Source organism: Ornithorhynchus anatinus, chromosome 2 (assembly GCF_004115215.2).
Source record: "Ornithorhynchus anatinus isolate Pmale09 chromosome 2, mOrnAna1.pri.v4, whole genome shotgun sequence".
Classification (NCBI taxonomy): Eukaryota; Metazoa; Chordata; class Mammalia; order Monotremata; family Ornithorhynchidae; genus Ornithorhynchus; species Ornithorhynchus anatinus.
Window position 1 is genome coordinate 50615284 of NC_041729.1, and position 18561 is coordinate 50633844.

General features: G+C 43.8%; 1 protein-coding gene across 7 annotated transcripts in view; it reads left to right on the forward strand.

Annotated features, from left to right (window-relative positions):
* SNX29 (sorting nexin 29) overlaps positions 1 to 18561 on the forward strand; it is a 553944-nt gene that overhangs the window by 319109 nt on the left and 216274 nt on the right. For all 7 annotated transcript variants that reach the window (XM_039911120.1, XM_029053042.1, XM_039911121.1 and 4 more), the window contains exons 17-18: positions 12644 to 12699; positions 16826 to 16907. In XM_039911120.1, the coding sequence (XP_039767054.1) occupies positions 12644 to 12699; positions 16826 to 16907 (138 nt within the window). The remainder of the gene's footprint in view (positions 1 to 12643; positions 12700 to 16825; positions 16908 to 18561) is intronic.

An 18561-nucleotide genomic window follows, 5' to 3' on the forward strand; every position in this document is an offset into this window, starting at 1 on the left:
GCAGAGCCGAGATCAGAACCCAAGTCTTCTGACTCCCGGGAACATGTTCTATCCAGTAGACCACGGTTGTATTTATTGAGTGCTTCTTGTGTGCAGAGCACTGTACTAACTGCTTGGGACAGTACAATATATGGGTTGGTAGACACGTTCCCTGCCCACAACTCTAGACTGTAAGCTCATTGTGGGCAGGGAATGTGTCTGTTTATTGTTCTATTATACTCTCCCAAGCACTCAGTAAAGTGCTCTGCACACGGTAAGTGCTCAATAAATACGATTGAATGAATAACGATTTACAGTCTAGAGGACATAATAAGCACTTAATAAATCCCACAGTTGTTGTTGTTGTTAGTGGAGATGTGAAGATGCTTCTTTAAGAGGCAGCCGAGCTAAGTAGAAGTCAGGGGTCAAGCTGGCTGCCCAACTTTAAAACTAGTCCTTCCCTTGAGCATTGTGTTGTCTAAACCAGTTAGCAGATATGCACTGTAGAAGCCGCAACTTAATGTTAGTAACAAAGGAGCAGGGAGTGTGGTGGGTTGGTGGCTTAGCTTATAAGTATGGTTAGGGAAGTTTCTGAGATACAGTAAAGGGACAGGAGAGAGAAGAGCAAACAAAAGAATGCAGCTTCCAGATTTCAATTACTGATAAACCACAAAGAGTCAGTGGCTAAATTCCTCGTGTCATAAACTTTATTGGAAGAACAACTGTCGTCTGCATCCTTTTTTTGTTTTTTTCTCATTGCACAACTGAATAGGTCTGGAAAATGCACTGGCCTAGGGAGAGTTATGCTACCTTCTTCCTCCACTGTCTGATACCCACTAATGTTGCCAGGGTTGTTTTGTTTGTAATGGCAAGAAGAAGTCATTAGAATGCACCCCCGGGCAGATTTGGTGCAGTCTGGGTTTCACAAAAGTGGAAAATAGTTTTTATGTTAGGTCGGAGTAAGGGAAGGAAGGTGCTAACCCTTTGGGTCAGATTCTCATTCGGCACCCACACCCTTCTGGGTTTCTAATAATAATAATAATAATTGTGGCATTTGTTAAGCGCTTACTTTGTGCCAGGCACCGTACTAAGCACTGGGGTGGATACAAGCAAATTGAGTTGGACACGGTCCATGGCCCACATGGGACTCACAGTTTCAATCCCCACTTTACAGATGAGGTAACTGAGGCACCGAGAGGTGAAGTGGCTTACCCAGGGTCACACAGCAGACAGGTGGTGGAGCCAGGATTAGAACCCAGGTTCTTTTGACTCTCAGGCTCTTACTCTATCCAGTAGGCCAAGCTGCTGTGGTGGGGGTGGGGGTTCCTGATGACTAAAGAGGAATTCTCTCTTTCTGTGAAAGAGAGGGAAGAATTGATAACGGGGAAGGAGATGATCAAGGGAAGAGAGGGATAAGGAAGCAAAACCTCGGTTAGAGATGGGCCAGGGTTTTCCAACACTCGGCAGACAGGGTTTGGAGAGGAAGCCTAACCTGGGATGCAGTGTAGGTGTTAAGTGAATTTATTCCTTTGCCACAACAATTCACGTCCTGGGCTTCCACCGGTTCATTTTGGCCTCCTAATACATAAACTTAAATCAGAGGCCTGGGTTCTAATCCCAGTTTGGCCACTTGCCTGTTGTGTGACCTTGGGCAAGTCATTTAACTTTGCCTCAGAGTCCTCGATGAAATATCTGTTCTCCCTCCCCTTTAGACTGCTAGCTCCAAATGGGTCAGGGACGGTGTTAGATCCTATAGACAGTAAGCTCCTTAGTAGGCAGATAATGTGTCTACCAACTCTGTTATATTGTACTCTCCCAAGCGCTCAATACACTACTTGACCCAGAGTAAGTGCTTAGCAAAGATAAGAGCCCTGGCTTGGGAATCAGAGGTTATGAGTTCAAATCCCAGCTCTGCCACTTGTCAGCTGTGTGACTGTGGGCAAGTCACAACTTCTCTGTGCCTCAGTTACCTCATCTGTAAAATGGGGATTAACTGTGAGCCTCACGTGGTACAACCTGATTACCCTGTATCTACCCCAGTGCTTAGAACAGTGCTCGGCACATAGTAAGCGCTTAACAAATACCAACATTATTATTATTATTACAGTTTGAAAAGCCTTCTAAATGTATTTGAGTCAGGTCTCGATCCGTGGTTGTGGATGTGCAGAGCTCAATGTTCAGTGCCAGGAAGAACTCTGTGAGGAAAAATTCCAGAGTCATTTTGCTTTTCTCTCTGAATTAACAGTGAACACAGCTTCATCAGCTGCAGATGTAATCTTAGCACTTGTAATGTTAAAAATATAGCGTGTACATGTAATTAGCAGTAAATGGCCCATATGCACTTGTGCTGATTGCTTGATCATAGTTTCTCATTAAAAGAAACATTTCTACCGAGTCGCCATACTTCCCAGATTCCTTCCTTATAAATCAGCTCAGCGGGGAGGGCGTGGAATGGCCTCTCCTCGTCACTCCTTAGCTGTGTCGGAGGCAGAAGTAGCATCGTTTCAGGAAACTGGGGAAGCTCTTGGTTTGGAATGCCATCACACTCGTACTCTGCAACTCAGTCATTAGTCAGATGTTGATATATCAGCCTGGCAAGAAGCCTTTATTTTCATAATATCCACTCCAGGGCCAGTAAACTGTTTTAAATAAATGCTGCATAAATGCAATGTTGGCTCCCCAAATATTAAGGCAGCTTATGTTTGCAATGAGGTTCCTGGGGCTGATTAAGTAGAAACGAGAAACCAAAGCAACTGGTTGTTTTAAATTTTTTTTCCACACCCTACTCCAGTCATAAGTAATTCATAAGGGACACGGTCATTAGCTTTATTTTTCTATATATTCAGATACAAGCTCATTTCCTGAAAGGTAGTTTTCTGTGATCAGTGGGTGTTTTACGAGAGATTCTCTATGAGGAAAGCATCAGAGAGAGTATATCTTCCTGGAAATGCCTCACTGAATAGCGTGGGAAGGTTTGATGGGGTTTGACGGTATGTTTTAGTGGAAGGAATACCGGGTCAAGAGCTAGAGAGTCTGGTTTTGGCCCTGCCTCGCCGTGAGACATGGGACTAGTCACAACTCCCGGGAGCCTCAGTCTCTCAGTCGGCCAGATGGAATGATATTGAACCCTTTTGGGTGTATGCATCTCGTTATCTAATCGAGATAATTTGATGTCCCTATGGACTGGGTTATGGAATGACTGGCAATTCTTAATTTGGAATCTTAGAGTTTCTTGTCTCAGGCCAGTGAGGGGCTGGGGAGTGAATGAAGAGACCATCGAATATTGGCAAGAGATGGTCGAGTCTCTCTAATTTGTACCCGTGGTAACTGCAGACCTGTAAAACTCTCCTTAAAAAACAAGGGAGAAGTGAAAGTGTCCTGCCACATTACTTATTTAGCCTGGTTAACCAGACAGTGACCTAGTTCAGTCCTGTCAGCTGAACAATGCAGTGAAGCAGCCAACCTCTCCCCTTATCAGTGGCCAACCCTGCTAGCTCCCCCATTTAGACATTTTTAGACATCTTAACAGGGTATTTTGGAGCTCAGAGTCTGGGTCTGCTGATCTGGGAGGAGCCCAAGATGCCAGTCCAGTCCATGCCAAATTCAGACAAAAATATGAGCATCAGGAAGACATTATACCATTAAAATTGTATTGTCTGGCGTTTTCCACTTGGAAGATGCCAGTAATTGCCATAGCAAGCATGAATAACCAGCAAGGTTGGAGTGTATAATAATAACAGTCGTGGTACTTGTTGAGTGCTTACTGTATGCCAAGCACATAGTAGTGGATAGAGCATGGGCCTGGGAGTCAGAAGGTCATGGGTTCTAATCGGTCTGGGAGTCATAAGGTCATGGGTTCTAATACCGGCTCTGCCACTTGTCTGCTGTGTGACCTTGGGCAAATCACTTCACTTCTCTTGGCCTCAGTTGCCTCTTCTGTAAAATGGGGGTTGAGACTGTGAGTCCCATATGAGACAGGGACTGTGTCCAACCTGATGACCTTGTATCCACCCCAGCAATTAGAACAGTGCCTGGCGCGTAGTGCTCAGCAAATACTATTATTATTAATATTAATAATTGGTCCCTGTCCCTTTTGGGGCTCACACTCTTAATCCCCATTTTACAGATGAGGTAACTGAGGCCCAGAGAAGTTAAGTGACTTATCCGAGGTCACACAGAATACATGTGGCAGAGCGGAGATTAGAACCCAGGTCCTTCTGACTCAGACCAGTGTTGTATCCACTAAGCCCTGCTGCTTCTATATACCCTTGTAGAAGTATACATCTACATAATATATGTGAGTGTGTGTGTGTAAGTTCCTGCCTCTATACAATATATGTATATATGTACACATATACATATATAAATGCATATATATGCTTTTATTCAGCTCTTCTGATAGAGTTGTACTATTTCCTGCTGTATCCGTAGTCTTCCGATTTTAGTATTTGTACATCGCTTTTCTCTCCCTCCACTCTCAAATTGTAAGCTCCTTGTCTCGTATTGTATTATGCTCTCGAGTTGTTTCTGACCCATAGTGACTCCATGGACACATCTCTCCCAGAAGGCCCCAGCTCCATCTGCAGCCGTTCTGGTAGTGGATCCGTAGTCTTTTTGGTAAAAATCCGGAAGTGGTTTACCATTGCCTTCTTTCGCACTGTAAATTTGACTGTCCACCTTTGACTCTCTTCCATGCCGCTGCTGCCCAGCTTGGGTGAATTTTGGCTTGAGGGGTGGGAATATGTGTTTAGCATCTGTTGTGCACAGTATCAATAAACTAATGTTATTTATTGAGCACTGACTCTGTTCAGAGCACTGAAGCGTAGAAGAGTACAATGCAGTAGAGTTGGGAGACAATCCATGCCCTCAAAGAGCTTACAATAACAATAATAATATTTGTGAAGTGCTTACTATCTGCCAGCCACTGACGAACTAGGGTAGATATACTTTAATCAGGTTGGGCATAGCCTCTGTCTCACAGAGGGCTCACAGTCTTCATCCCCATTTTACAGATGAGGGAAGTGAGGCACGGAGAAGTTAAGTGACTTGCCCAAGGTCATACAGCAGACAAGTGGCAGAGTGGGATTAGAACCCATGACCTTCTGACTCCCAGGCCTATCTAGTGGGGAAGACCGGCATTAAAATAGCTAACAAGGGAAGCAGCAGAGGGGAGGGATGTAGACATACACCCAGTACGGGTGAATAAGTAACAGAGTGCTTAAGGGGTCTGGATCCAAGTGCCTAGATGATGCAGAAGGGAAACCTTCTCAAAGGGTACAGTGCGGTGCTTAGCAATTAGGTGCTTAATAAATGCTATTAATGTAATCACAATTAGCAGATTATAATAATGGTGGTATTTGTTAAGTGCTTACTGTGTGTCAGGCACTGTAATGAGCACCGGGAGCTATATAAGGGAATCGGGTTGGACACAGTCACTTTCCCACATGGGGCTCACAGTCTCACTTCCCATTTGTCAGGTGCGGTAACTGAGGCCCAGAGAAGTGAAGTGACTTGCCCAAGGTCACCCAGCAGACAAGTGGCAGAGGCAGAATTAGAATTCAGGTCCTTCTGACCCCAGGCCCAACTAGATGTGAGTCCTCCTCTGCCGATAGGGAGGCCTAGAGCCTTGCATATACTCTTCTGGAGGAATTTTAGGCGATCGGAGGGCATGGCAGGATAGTCGTCCATCAGGGGATTTGCTATTCCAGTGATCAATTTTTTTACAGCTGTTTGCACAGTAGGGAATTTTCAGAGGGTGCATCTTTACCAAATACCTGAACTTAAGCTTGGTCAGGATCCAGCTGATTTCTGTAGGAACTTGGATCTGCTGGCTCTGTACCATCATTTAGATCGATACCCCTTAAGCACTTTGTTATTTACCGCGCCCCCCCCAAGCCCCACACCACTTATGTACTCATCCATTTGTAACTTATTTTCATAGCTGTCTCCCCCTCTAGTCTGTAAGCTCCTGGTGGGAAGGGAATCAAGTTTACCTTCTCTGTTGTGTTTTCTCCCAAGGCTCAATAAATAGCATTGATTGATAACTCTGTGCCTAATTATCTAGCTTGGGCTAGCTCTTTGAGTGACCTGTGCAAAAGGCAGCTCCTGGGACGCGTTTCTGGACCGTCTTGACTCTTAGTTTACTGGGATGTTTGATTCACCAACAAATTCCATGCACTCAGCAGGTCAGATAAGAAGTAAAATGTGCCCCATTTTCCTTAGCTGGATCACCTTCTAAATCATATCGTCTCACGAGTCAGTATTTATCGAGTGATTCCTCTGGCAGATGACTGTATCAAGAGATAGGATCGGTGGAGGGGGTCAACAGATGGGAGGTGTCAGTGGCAGGGACAGAGAGTTTTGCAGGGAGGAGGTGTGTGGGAGAGAAGGCAGGTGGGATTGGCGTTTAACGTAGGTGAAACGTAGGTGAAGGTAGAGGTTTGAACAGTGATTAGGGGTGATCAGTCAATCAATTGTACTTCCTGAGCACTTACTCTGTGCGGAGCATTGTACTAAGTGCTTGGGAGAGTACAAAATAACAGAGTTAATAGATCCGTTCCCTGCCCACAATGAACTTACAGTCCAGAGGGTGGAATGGACATTAATCTGAATAAATAAATTGAAGATAAGTACACAGGTGCTGTGGTGCTGAGGGAGGGATAATAAAAGTAAATCAGGGTGACACGGAAAGGAGTGGGCCGGGGGAGGTAGATAATGGCCACTAGTAATTGAAGTGGGTGGCAGAGGGGGATGATATGGGCTTCACAGGAAGAGAAAGAGAGAGACGGAGGGGGTGAGATGACAGGAAAATGGCACTGGGAGGACAAGGACCAGGAGGACCCCTACCCTTTTCTCAGTAAACTGAAGGGAGTTGGGGGATATTGCTAAGCTTTTTCCTAAGCCTAATATTGGGTTGTTTTGATCGAAGTTCAGGTGTTGATTTACCCACCTCCAAGAAGAGTTGTGCCAAGTCGATGCTTAAATCCATCCTTGTGAAGGAAGGAAGAGTTAAGCAATGTACAAAATTAGCATTTTACCCTAACCAAAGTGAAATTTCAAAGGGTTTTATTGAGAAGGGGAAACAGCAAGCAATAAACTAGCTGAAATCTTCTAATACTTCCTTCAGAAATATTGGCAGGTATGGAAAGATTTGAGTGTGGTCTCGTGTCCATATCCCTCTCATCACTGAATAACTTTAGTCCACTGTCTTGATATCTTGCAGGAGGCTGTGGAAAATCCTCCATGATCAGTAAGAGATTAATGAAGGGCGTTACTGTCATTTTAGTTTCAAACAATCAGTAGTATTTACTGAATATTTACTTTGCGGAATAATGTAATAAGGGCATGGGAGAGACCACAGAGTTAGTAGACATGATCCCTGCCCTCAAGTAGCTTACAGCCTAGTGGAGGGATTGCAGTGTGTTTTTCTGTGGCTCGTCCTCAAGACTGTGAGCTTGTCCTCATTGTGGGCAGGGAATATGTCTGTTTATTGTTAGAGTGTACTCTCCCAAGTGCTTAGTATAGTGCTCTGCACGCGGTAAGAGCTCAATAAATACGATTAAATGAATAGACTTGGTATGAAACTATCATCTGCAGTCCAGGTTGCTTTTCAGTGTGATTATTCATTCAATAGTATTTATTGAGCGCTTACTATATGCAGAGCACTGTACTAAGCGCTTGGGACGAACAGGTCGGCAACAGATAGAGACAGTCCCTGCCGTTTGACGGGCTTACAGTCTAATCAGTGCTTTAGTGGAAAGAGCATGGGCTTGGGAGTCAGAGGTCATGGGTTCTAATTCTGGCTCCACCACTTATCAGCTGAATGACTTTGGTCAAGTCACTTCACTTCTCTTGGCCTCAGTCACTTCATCTATAAAATGGGGATGAAGACTGTGAGCCTCACCTGGAGCAACCTGATTACCCTGTATCTCCCCCAGTGCTTAGGACAGTGTTCGGCACATAGTAAGCGCTTAACAAATACCAACATTATTATTATTATTATTATTTATGCGGTCGTATTTATTGAGCGCTTACTGTGTGCAGAGCACCGTACTAAGTGCTTGGAAAGTACAATTCGGCAACAGATACAGACAATTCCTACCCAACAACGGGCTCACAGTCTAGAACATCTTCAACTGAGTCGGTGTCATTTGATATTCTGGTTTCTCTTTCAAAACTATTTTGGGGGAGCTGACAAGTTGACCAGTAAAAATGTCAGAGTTGCAACTTGTTCAGTGACTTCCTAGGGAAGAACCAGGTCAGAGCTAGAGTTGGGTAATCAGGAACAAGGGAAAGTGGAAAGAGTTCTGTGCAAAATCAAGATAAATATTGTTGGATGACAATATCAACCCTTCTCTTTCCTAGCCTATTTCTCATCTTCTTTTGATTCACAAATTGGAGCCTAGCTTGACTTAGAATGAGAAACCTTTTTTCTAAATCATTTTTTCTTTCCTTCATTTTTGCTCATTCCTCTTATCCTCCCACTCCTAACCTTTCTCATACCCGGAGGTTCATGTTTTGCATAATCAACAAAATGTGAAAAAAAAATACACATTGGATGTGAAAATATCACTTTTATAATTACAGGAAAGCACACCAAAGTACACATTGTTAGGGGAATAATGTATAGGTGTATTAGGGGAATAATCTACCCAGACAGTTTTATTACCCAACATAATACACATGCTGTCATTCTTTAATTCCTTCTTGGGATATTAATGAGGCCGTGCTTACTGAGAACATATTAAGTGTTCGGTACAGAAGCTGGAAAGGGCAGATTTCTAATTGAACCGTTCGGTTACTTAGTTCCATTCCCCAGATACAGGCTCTCTGGTAGGCAGCTCCACACTGTTATTTAGGTTTCTGTCTTTTGCAAAATGCTATCCAATTCCTTTCTTTGGAGGTTCTGCACAGAAGTCCTCTGGATGCACAAAGAGATCAGGGACATTGCTCCCATTTTACAGGTAGGAAAGGCAAAAGAGCTTTTTCTCCTCACATCTCTTGTGTCACTTATTCCCAAATTATCTTTAATGGTACACAGTGAATGTCAAAAGCAGTCTTGGCCCAAGGTCTGGGAAGGCCAAAAGATGAAGGTGTATAGGCCGAATGCCTGGTTCCACACCTCCCCGTCGATCAGTATGGGTTCTGATCCGGGCTCCGCCACTTGTCACGCTGTGCGGCCTGGGGCAGGTCACTTAACTTCTTTGTGGCTCACTTACCTCATCTGTATAATAGGGATTAAGACTGTGAGCCATATGTGGGACAGGGACTACGTCCAACCCGATTGGCTCGTATCCACCCCAGAGTTTAGTACAGCACCTGGCACGAAGTAAGTGCTGAACAAATATCGTAATTATTATTATTGTTAGAAGACGATGATGGAACTCACCGTCTCTGAGCTCCTTCGTCCTGTGGCTCCCGGGTCCGGAAGTTGTTCTAGCTGTAGTTCAGAGAAGATAGATCAATGAATCAATCAATCAATGGTATTCATCAATCAGCCAGTCATATTTACTGAGCACTTACTGGGTGCAGAGCACTGTTCAAAGCACTTGGGAGAGTACATTATAGGAGAGTTGGAAGCCATGTTCCCTGCCCTGTTGAGTGCTTACTGCGAGCATTTCGGGAAGCACTAAGCACTTGGAGAAATCCAGTACAACAGACTGATGGGCTAGTTTAGTTGGGAATGAAGAAGGATGCGGGACCTTCTTAGGAAAGTTGCTAAATTGGCAAAGTAAATTCACACAAGGAGGAGAGGCCACCGTGGCCGAATGGGAAGAGTTTGGAGCTGGAAGTCAGGATTCCTGGGTTCTACTCCTAGCTCTTCCACCACCCTGCTGGGTGACTTTGTGCAAGTCATGTGATTGGGTCCAACCTCATTATCTTGTATCTGCCCTAGGGGTTACTACAGAACTTGGTGTATAGATGCATAAGCGTCAATCAATTTATCAGTCATATTCATCGATCACATACTGCCCGCAACAAAAAATATCGCAATAGTAATTAAGTTGTAACTTCCTGTGTCTTAGTTTTCTCATCTGTAACATGGGGATAAGGTGCTTACTATTCCTACCTCTTAGCCTGTGATCCCATAGTGGATCAGAGACTTATGTCCAATCTGATAGTCTTGTATATACCCCACTACTTGATAGTTGGCAGGTAATAAATACTGCAATTATTGTTGTCTACTTGACAGGTAACAGGTACTTAATAAATGCCATCATTATTGTTGTCCTGAAGTCTGTGGTTAGAAACAAGGCTGAGTCATAAAGAAATATGGCTGGGAGGTAGTATCCATTTTTTTATGGGAAAGGGCAGTTTGTCCCATAGCACTAGTCAGACTAATAAGAAGAAGAAGAACGATATTTGTTAAGCATTTACTATGTGCCAGGCACTGTACTAAGCGCTGAGGTACATACAGGCTAATCAGGTTGGACACAGTCCAGTGTCCCCCATGGGGCTCACAGTCTTAATCCCCATTTTGCAGGTGAAGTAATTGAGGCCCAGAGAAGTGGAGTGACTTGCCCAAGGTCATCAAGCAGACAAGTAGTGGAGCTGGAATTAGAACCCTGGTCCTTCTGACTCTCAGGCCCGTGCTCTCTCCACTAGGCCATGCTGCTTCTCAGAATTAACTTGTAAATTTATATAATTTCACTAGGACCAATCCCAATTATCCATATGTGTTCTGCAAAGGTTAGAAAGTTTATGAATTATTCCTCCAGTGAGCCACTCCGAAACTCTTGTGGGCACAATAAATCAGCGGGTTTGATGGCACAGATTATGCCATATAATTGCCATCGGAACTCTTCTAAAAAGGAATGACTTAAAAGGTCATTTGGCACTGCCTTCCACTGTCCAAAATATAACTTGTAAAGGAATTGTCAACGAGGGAAACTCTCGTTGGAGAGAAAATGCTTTAGCACTCTAAAAGTAGTAATAGTAAATTAGTACTCTTCCTTATTAATTATAATTAGGAAGCAGTGCAGGGTATGTGGTTTAAAGCCAACACATTTTAAGTGCTTCTAGAGGTTTTCTTCCCCCATTGCCTCCTTTCTGGGTTAGTACAGTAACACTCCTGCCTCTAGCATGACTTAGTGGATAGAGCATGGGCCTGCGAGTCAGAAGGTCCTGGGTTCTAATCTCGGCTCCGCCACTTGTCTGCTGTGTGACCTTGGGCAAGTCACTTAACTTCTCTGTGTCTCGGTTGCCTCATCTGTAAAATGGGGCTTGAGACTGTGAGTCCCACGTGGGACAAGAGACAATGTTCAACCCGATTTGCTTGTATCCACCCCAGCGCTTCGTACAGTACCTGGCACATAGAAAGCACTAGACAATACCATTATTATTAAGTTGTATTTTGACCATTTGAAATTCAGTCGGTTAGTAGCTGTTTGAGAGAGGATGACCTCTAGGGAATTGAAGTGATTGGTTGAAGTAATGAAGCTGAGGAATCTGACCTCCAACTTCTTTCCCTGATCCAACCCCTGCCCTGCAGCTGACGGGAGGACCAGTCTTGCAGTGCCTCCATCAGAGAGAGGGTGGGAGGTGACCAATCATGACTTGGCAGAGGTTGCAGGGAAGCAACGTGGCCTGGTGATTAGGGCCCGGTAGTCAGAGGATCTGGGTTCTAATCCCGGCTCTGCCACTGGTCTGCTGTGTGCAAGTGACTTCACTTCCTCTGTGCCGCAGTTACCTCATCTGTAAAATGGGGATTAAGATTGTGAGCTCCATGTGGGACAGGGACTGTGTACAACCTAATTTATTTGTATCCACCTTTGCACATAGAGTGCCTGGTACATAATAAGCAGTTGACAAATGCCTCAATTATTATTATTTTTATTAGAAGTGTGCTGGGTAGAAAGGATCACATGACTTCCTCTGTCCCAGTTCCCTCGGGATCATAAGCCGACCTTTGACTCAGGCAGCTTTGGTATTTAATCGAACAATCAGTCAGTTGTATTAAGTGCTTACGGTGTACAGAAGACTGTGTACAGTGCTTGGGAAAATACAGTGCAGTAGAATTGGTAGACATGATTCCAGCCCACAAGGAGCTTTCAGTCTACAGGGGGAAACACATTATAATAAATTACAGATAGGGGAAATAGCTGACTACAAAGGTATGCTTATAAAGTTGTGGGCTCAACACCTCTTTCTCCCTTGAGATGTCATGCAATTTTTTTCATTCCCCCCTGAAAGGTTTCACCTAATCACAACCCTCTATTGCATTGCTAGTCTGTCTTTGCAAAGCACAAAGGCTGTGCCTGAAACAGAGGTTGGTCTATCATCTTTCTATAGGTATTTGATGTTTCATCACGTATGAAATGTGTATTTTTTTCATCCAGGTAGCTAATACCTTTCATTTCACACTTTAATAAGTTCTTCATGGCTCCCGAGTTAGATGTTTATGATGATCTCGGTAGATGAACCTCTTTTCCATCATGATTATAGATGAGTTGCTCACCGGTGCCGTGTTGCAGTTGTGGCAGGCCCCTCCTCTATCCTCCTCCGCCTCACGCTGCTTCGCGGAAACGGCTGTTTTCGTGGCATCCTACCCGCAAAATGTTTGGCAATCCCTTGGGCGTAGCATTCTTCCTACATTATATAAACCATCCTGCTAATTATGCCTTTCCTCCCCTCTCCTTCCCCCTACCCTCTCTTCTGATGGCAGGTCCCTGGAGATTTGAGCCAAACATCTGAAGACCAGAGTTTATCAGATTTTGAAATGTAAGTCTGCAGTGTCGGCTGGTAAGGATGCGTCGAAATATGGAAATGGGTCTAGATGGACATTTCTGGGGACAGAACAGTCCGCCATTTGAGAGTTGTTACAGCAGTCCCTGTAAAAGATGGCGGTATTCCCACCCCGGAGAGGATGTGTCCAGTCTTAGCATTTGGGTCCCATTCATTTGGGGGCCACTGGGGATGGAGGTGAGGAGGAATTTCATTATATGCTTCAGCTGAAGAACCTTGGGAAGATTGTCCGGTCCCTGAATCGTATCACTAAGAACCTTAACAATTTTGAAAAGAGGTTTTTTTTGCGTGGCTGCGGCAGCTGGTTTTGAACTGTGGAATGGCAGGGTGTTTGGGTGAAAGGTTGAAGCCCTGGGTTTGGTTTTGCAGAATATTTCTTTGCAATTGCCCTTGCCTGCATTCTGAGAAGACGGACATATCTGTGGCAGGCGGGGCCCCTCCCCCAAAGCAATTGGCTCTGTTTTAGTTATGCTCCCAGTGGTTTGATCTATGGAGAAGTACAGCACAATTTAAGCAGTCCCATCCTTTACGGGTGAAGGATTTATTTGTTAAATGAATGATGGATGGCCTTGGCTAGTCTGGACATTTTTCATGTTCCTGCATTTTAGAGGGATCTCTCATCTGGGAGTGTTTTGGAATTCTGTCAGTCAGTTAATGGTATTCATTGAGGGCTTTCTGGATGCACAGCACTGTACTATGCGCTTGGGAGAGTACAGTACAACAGAGTTGGTCGTCCTATTAATAATAGTAATAATTATAATAATTGTAGTATTTCTTAAGTGCTCACCATGTGCCAAGTATTGTATTAAGCACTGGGGCGGTTACAAGCAAATCAGGTTGGACACAGTCCCTGACCGTCATGGGGGCTCGCAGTCATAATGCCCATTTTACAGCTGAGGTAACGGAAGCACAGGGAAGCCAAGCGACTCGCCCAGAGTCTCACAGCAGGCAGGTGGTGGAGCCGGGATTAGAACGCAGGTCCTTCTGACTCCCATGACCGTGCTGTATCCTCTAGGCCGTGCTGCATTCCCTGCCCATAACGAGCTTACAGTGTAGAGTGGGAGACATAGGGGATGCTTAAACATCAGCTCGTTACTAAATCCTCTGCCCCACACACTCAACGAAAGAACTCTTTCTAAACTGCTACCCCTGTTGGGCTTGGATCCATAATGTCCCTTTCTCCTTTTCCTCTTTCCTAGCTTTACTGGGATGAAAAAGATAGCTTTATTTGGCTGTAAGCAGGCAGTTCTTCTGTTGAACCCTGGGTTTGGATAACAGCTGGAGACATTGTTAGGTCTGAGGAACGTATTTAATCGTGATCTTCATCCATGATGCGTCTCTCAAAAAAACCCCCACCATTAATAAGGTAACCAGAGAGGCTAAATCCAAAGGCCTGAGTTCCTTTAACTACATCAATGTCCAGCTTCCATTAAGTGACATGTTTTCATCATCGTTAGTTCTTGGTAGATTGGTGTTTATGACTTTAAGCTTGGCAGCATATGGAGCCCTTCCTATCACTTAAGAACTTATTTACACCCTCCTTAGCACATATAAATATATACACACATATATATGTATTTTATTTCTCTAGTTGTATATGTTTTATAATAATAGTAGTAGTAGTATTTGTTAAGCACTTACTATAGGCCAAGCACTGTACTAAGTTCTGGAATAGATACAAGAAAATCAAGTCCCACCTGGGGCTCCCAGTCTAAGTAGGAGGGAGAACAGTTATTGAATCCACCTTTTGCAGATGAGGGAACTGAGGCTTGAAGTGAAGTGATTTGCCCAAGGTTACACAGCAGGCTAGTGGCAGGCTGTTCTAGGAAGGTTGTTCAATAACAAGCGATTCAATATTAACATCAGTTTCATTTTTACCTTTCATTCCCTAGATTTGAGGTCCATCAAAACTATGGGATAAGTTTTGAACTGAGAATTTGTAGATTGAATGTGATTTTTTATGCTTGTCTCCCACGTTAGAATGAAAACTTTTTTGGGCTTGTAGAAACAACCTGACCTAGTGGAAAAAGCATGGGACAGGGAACCTGAAGACCTGGGTTCCAATCCTGGATCCTCTGCCTGCCTGTTGTGTGACCTTGAAGAAATCACTTGCCTTCTCTGGGCCTCAGTTTCCTCATTTGTGAAAAGGGGATTAAAAAAACAGTTCTACCCCCTTTTTAAACTGCGAGTCCTTTGTGGGACTGGAACGTGTCTTATCTGATTATCTTGTATCTACCCCAGCCCTTAGTTCAGTACCTGGCAGTTGGTAAGCACTTAGGGAAGCAGCGTGGCTTAGTGGAAAGAGCTCAGGCTTGGGAGTCAAAGGACATGAGTTCTAATCCCGCCTCTGCCACTTGTCTGCTGTATGACCTTGGGCAAGCCACTTAGCTTCTCTGTGCCTCATTTACCTCATCTGTAAAATGGGGATTAAGACAGTAAGCCCCACGGGGGGCAAAACTGATTACCTTGTATCTACCCCTGTGCTTAGAACAGTGCTTGGCATATATTAAGCATTTAACGAATACCATGATTAATAATAATAACTTAACAAATACCCCAGTTAAATATGGGCAAGGGAGTGAGTCTCTTTGTTGTTCTCTACTTCCCAAGCACTGTGTACTAAGAATGGCATCAAGTGGGAACTTAATAAACGCTTCTGCTGCTGCTGCATCAAGTGGGTTTCAAGGGTGTGTGCTGCTTACAAATCACCAATCAATCATATTTATTGAGCTCTTACTGTTTGCAGAGCACTGTACTAAGTGCTTGGGAGAGTACAATCTAAGTTGGTAGAAACGTTCCTTGCCCACAACGAGTTTATATTAATTAGCAGCTCGGTAGTTTCGGAACTATATGATAAAATAGCACTAGGTGGTAGGTTTTAGGTTTTCATCTGGGAACTGATATGGTGATGAATCAGTCAGTTGTGCTTATTGAGCTCTTACTGCATGCAGAGCACTGTACTAAGTGCTTGGGGGAGTATAATATAACAATAAACGGGCACATTCCCCTCACACAATGAGCTTACAGTCTTGGGGTCGGGGAGACAGAAATTAATATAAGCTTAAACTTTTTCATTACTGTACCTTTTATTTTTCTGTTATCAAAGCAACTATGTAGATTGGCATGAAAAAAGACTCCTTTTATTGCCCACACTTAGATATCGTAAAACATGTCAAGGTGAGGGTATGTCAAATTTATAGCATTTGCAGCTATGTGAAAGCTCAGAGTGGCTCCTTAAGCAGGTTCCTGTTAGGTTGTACTAACTAGAGCTATCCATTACGGTTCATAAAACAGTTCATTAGTGATGGTCCAAAATCCCCACTGCTAGGAAAATGAAAAGAGCAGCCTCTGGGTACTTGTAAAATTATTCTGAGAAGAAATTTCATAACACAGGCAACCAGTTCGCGGGCAAAAAATTTAGCCTGGGCTTCACATGTTGGAATTGGATCGTTACATCCCATCTTCCTCTAAAAAGTTTCAAAGCTAGGGTGAGGTGAAATGCAGCCTCTCAAGAGCATCTCCAGCCCACTGTTTTCTGAGTTAAAAGAAAATGTCTTGTCCCCTGGAGGTTGCAATCACAAATAATTCCATAAGTAAACGTCTCCAGTTGGGTTCTAAAAGCACCAGGATAATTTTTATGGGCTGGATATTAGATCGGGTGCCTTCCTGGAGATGTTAAACACGGTCATCTTGGAACATTTTGAGTGAGGGAAGGGCTTGGTGCTTCCAGAATCATACGCTTCAGCTTTTACAGTTAGGCCACGGTTGATCTTCAGTTTTTCCAACTGACATTCCTGTTCTCATTGTGAGTTCCAGTCATTCGTGAGGATTTTTGTGAAGATAGTGAATCGTATGGAACAGCAGAATTAAAAAGCATAATAGTTGGGCAATGCTCTGCGCAGACTAAGCACTAGATCAAAAGCTTAAAAATCAGTTTTATTTCAAATATCTTCAGCTGTGACTAAAATATCTTATGAGAGCTTGTTTTTGCTTAGCATTTCCATCAAAACGCTAGTGCAAACCAGTTTTGTAATTTTTCACAATCCTGGCGAATTAATCCATTTTAATCTCTCTCATTTCCCTCTCTCTCCATTTTGGCCAGATCAAATCGAGCCCTCATAAATGTCTGGATTCCTTCCGTTTTTCTTCGTGGAAAAGCTGCTAATGCATTCCATGTATACCAGGTAAGAATCATCAATATTTTTTTATTTTCCTCTCTGCTTGGATCTGGGACAGGTCAGACTGAGATCGAGAAGTGTCTGGAGTTCCTACATGTTTCTCTATGAAGGAATGGCTGCCATTTCATATGTACACATTGAGTACCATCCTTTTCAAACACGTCATAAATTGGTTTAACTATCAGATTCGGTTGGAGCAGGTTACCATAATCTGTTATTCCAGCTTTCAGAGTAATAGAACATTAGCTTCATACGTGTCCATTGGACCACTGATAATCGTTCCTTTTAACATAGGCGGTGTATTGAATTTCTACCTCCTGAAAGGAATTCTATGCTATCTGCTGATCTTTTGGCCAGGGACAACAGGATAAAACCTCCAAATGAGGTTGCCGTGGCTTGCTGAGTATTGAATATTCAGTAGGTGACTGAGACTGTCAGATACTGCCCTGTGAACTGTGGGCTTAGAGAGAGACAATCTATCAGTGGTATTTATTGAGTGCTTACTGTGTGCAGAGCACTAAGAGATACAATGCAGTAGAATTGGTAGGCATATTCCCTGCCCACGTGCTTACTGTCGAGAGCGGGAGACAACATTAATATAAATTATATTAATGAATATAATATGACTAGATGATAAAGATAGGGTGGGGTCCTTCAAAATGCACCTTCTCCTGATTGAGTGCCAAGTGGAATTCCTCACATTTTATGTCTTCTCTTCCTTTTTCAAAGACCCTGGAGGCCCTAAAATATTTCTTCTTTTGGTTCCCGTCTATCCTTCAAGACTGTAGCACCTCCATTCCTGTTCTTTGGACTATTAATGAGCAATTCTTTTCCATTGGCCACATTAAGCAATGGGTCTTTTTTCCAAACTACCTAGGCAGAACTCAATACCTTTCAACAGGTTTTCTGGGAGAGGGTACCTTCTTTTATTACTGTCCTACGTTCCCTGTGAGGGTCAGTTTCAGACATTTTTTCCATCCTGAGGCAGGAAAAAAATTGGAGGCTCCTCTCTAGGGGGCCGCCCATTCCCCCAGCATGTGATTACCGGACACCTTGATGCCACACAGCTTGCCCTGGGCACGAGGCATAATGTAATGACTTCATTCGGAAGGTGGGCCAAGTCATTCATTCATTCATTGTCGTATTTATTGAGCAGTTACTGTGTGCAGAGCACTGTACTAAACGCTTCCACCAACCCTCCCAGCAGAATGCCCCCAAACAGGCTGCCTCTACTGATCACCACTTGGAGCCAACCTTTCTCCCAAGTGCCCAGTATCATGCTCTACACACAGTAGGCGATCATAAAATGCTACTAAATGGATTGGCTGTGAGAGAAGCAGCATGACTTAGTGGATAGAGCACAGGCCAGGGGGTCAAAAAGACCTGGATTCTAATCCCTGCTCTGCCGCTTGTCTCCTATGTATCTGTGGGCAAGTCACTTCACGTCTCTGGGCCTCAGTTACCTGAGCTGTAAAATGTGGATAAAGATTCTGAGCCCTATGTGGGACAGGGACCATGTCCAAACTGATTAGCTTGTATCTACCCCAGCGCTAAGTACAGTGCCTGACACGTAGTTAGTGCTTGACAAATACCATTAAAAAGTTAATATCCAAACCCTTTAAGCTAAGTTATGATTTTAATTGGGGGAGTTGCATTGTAA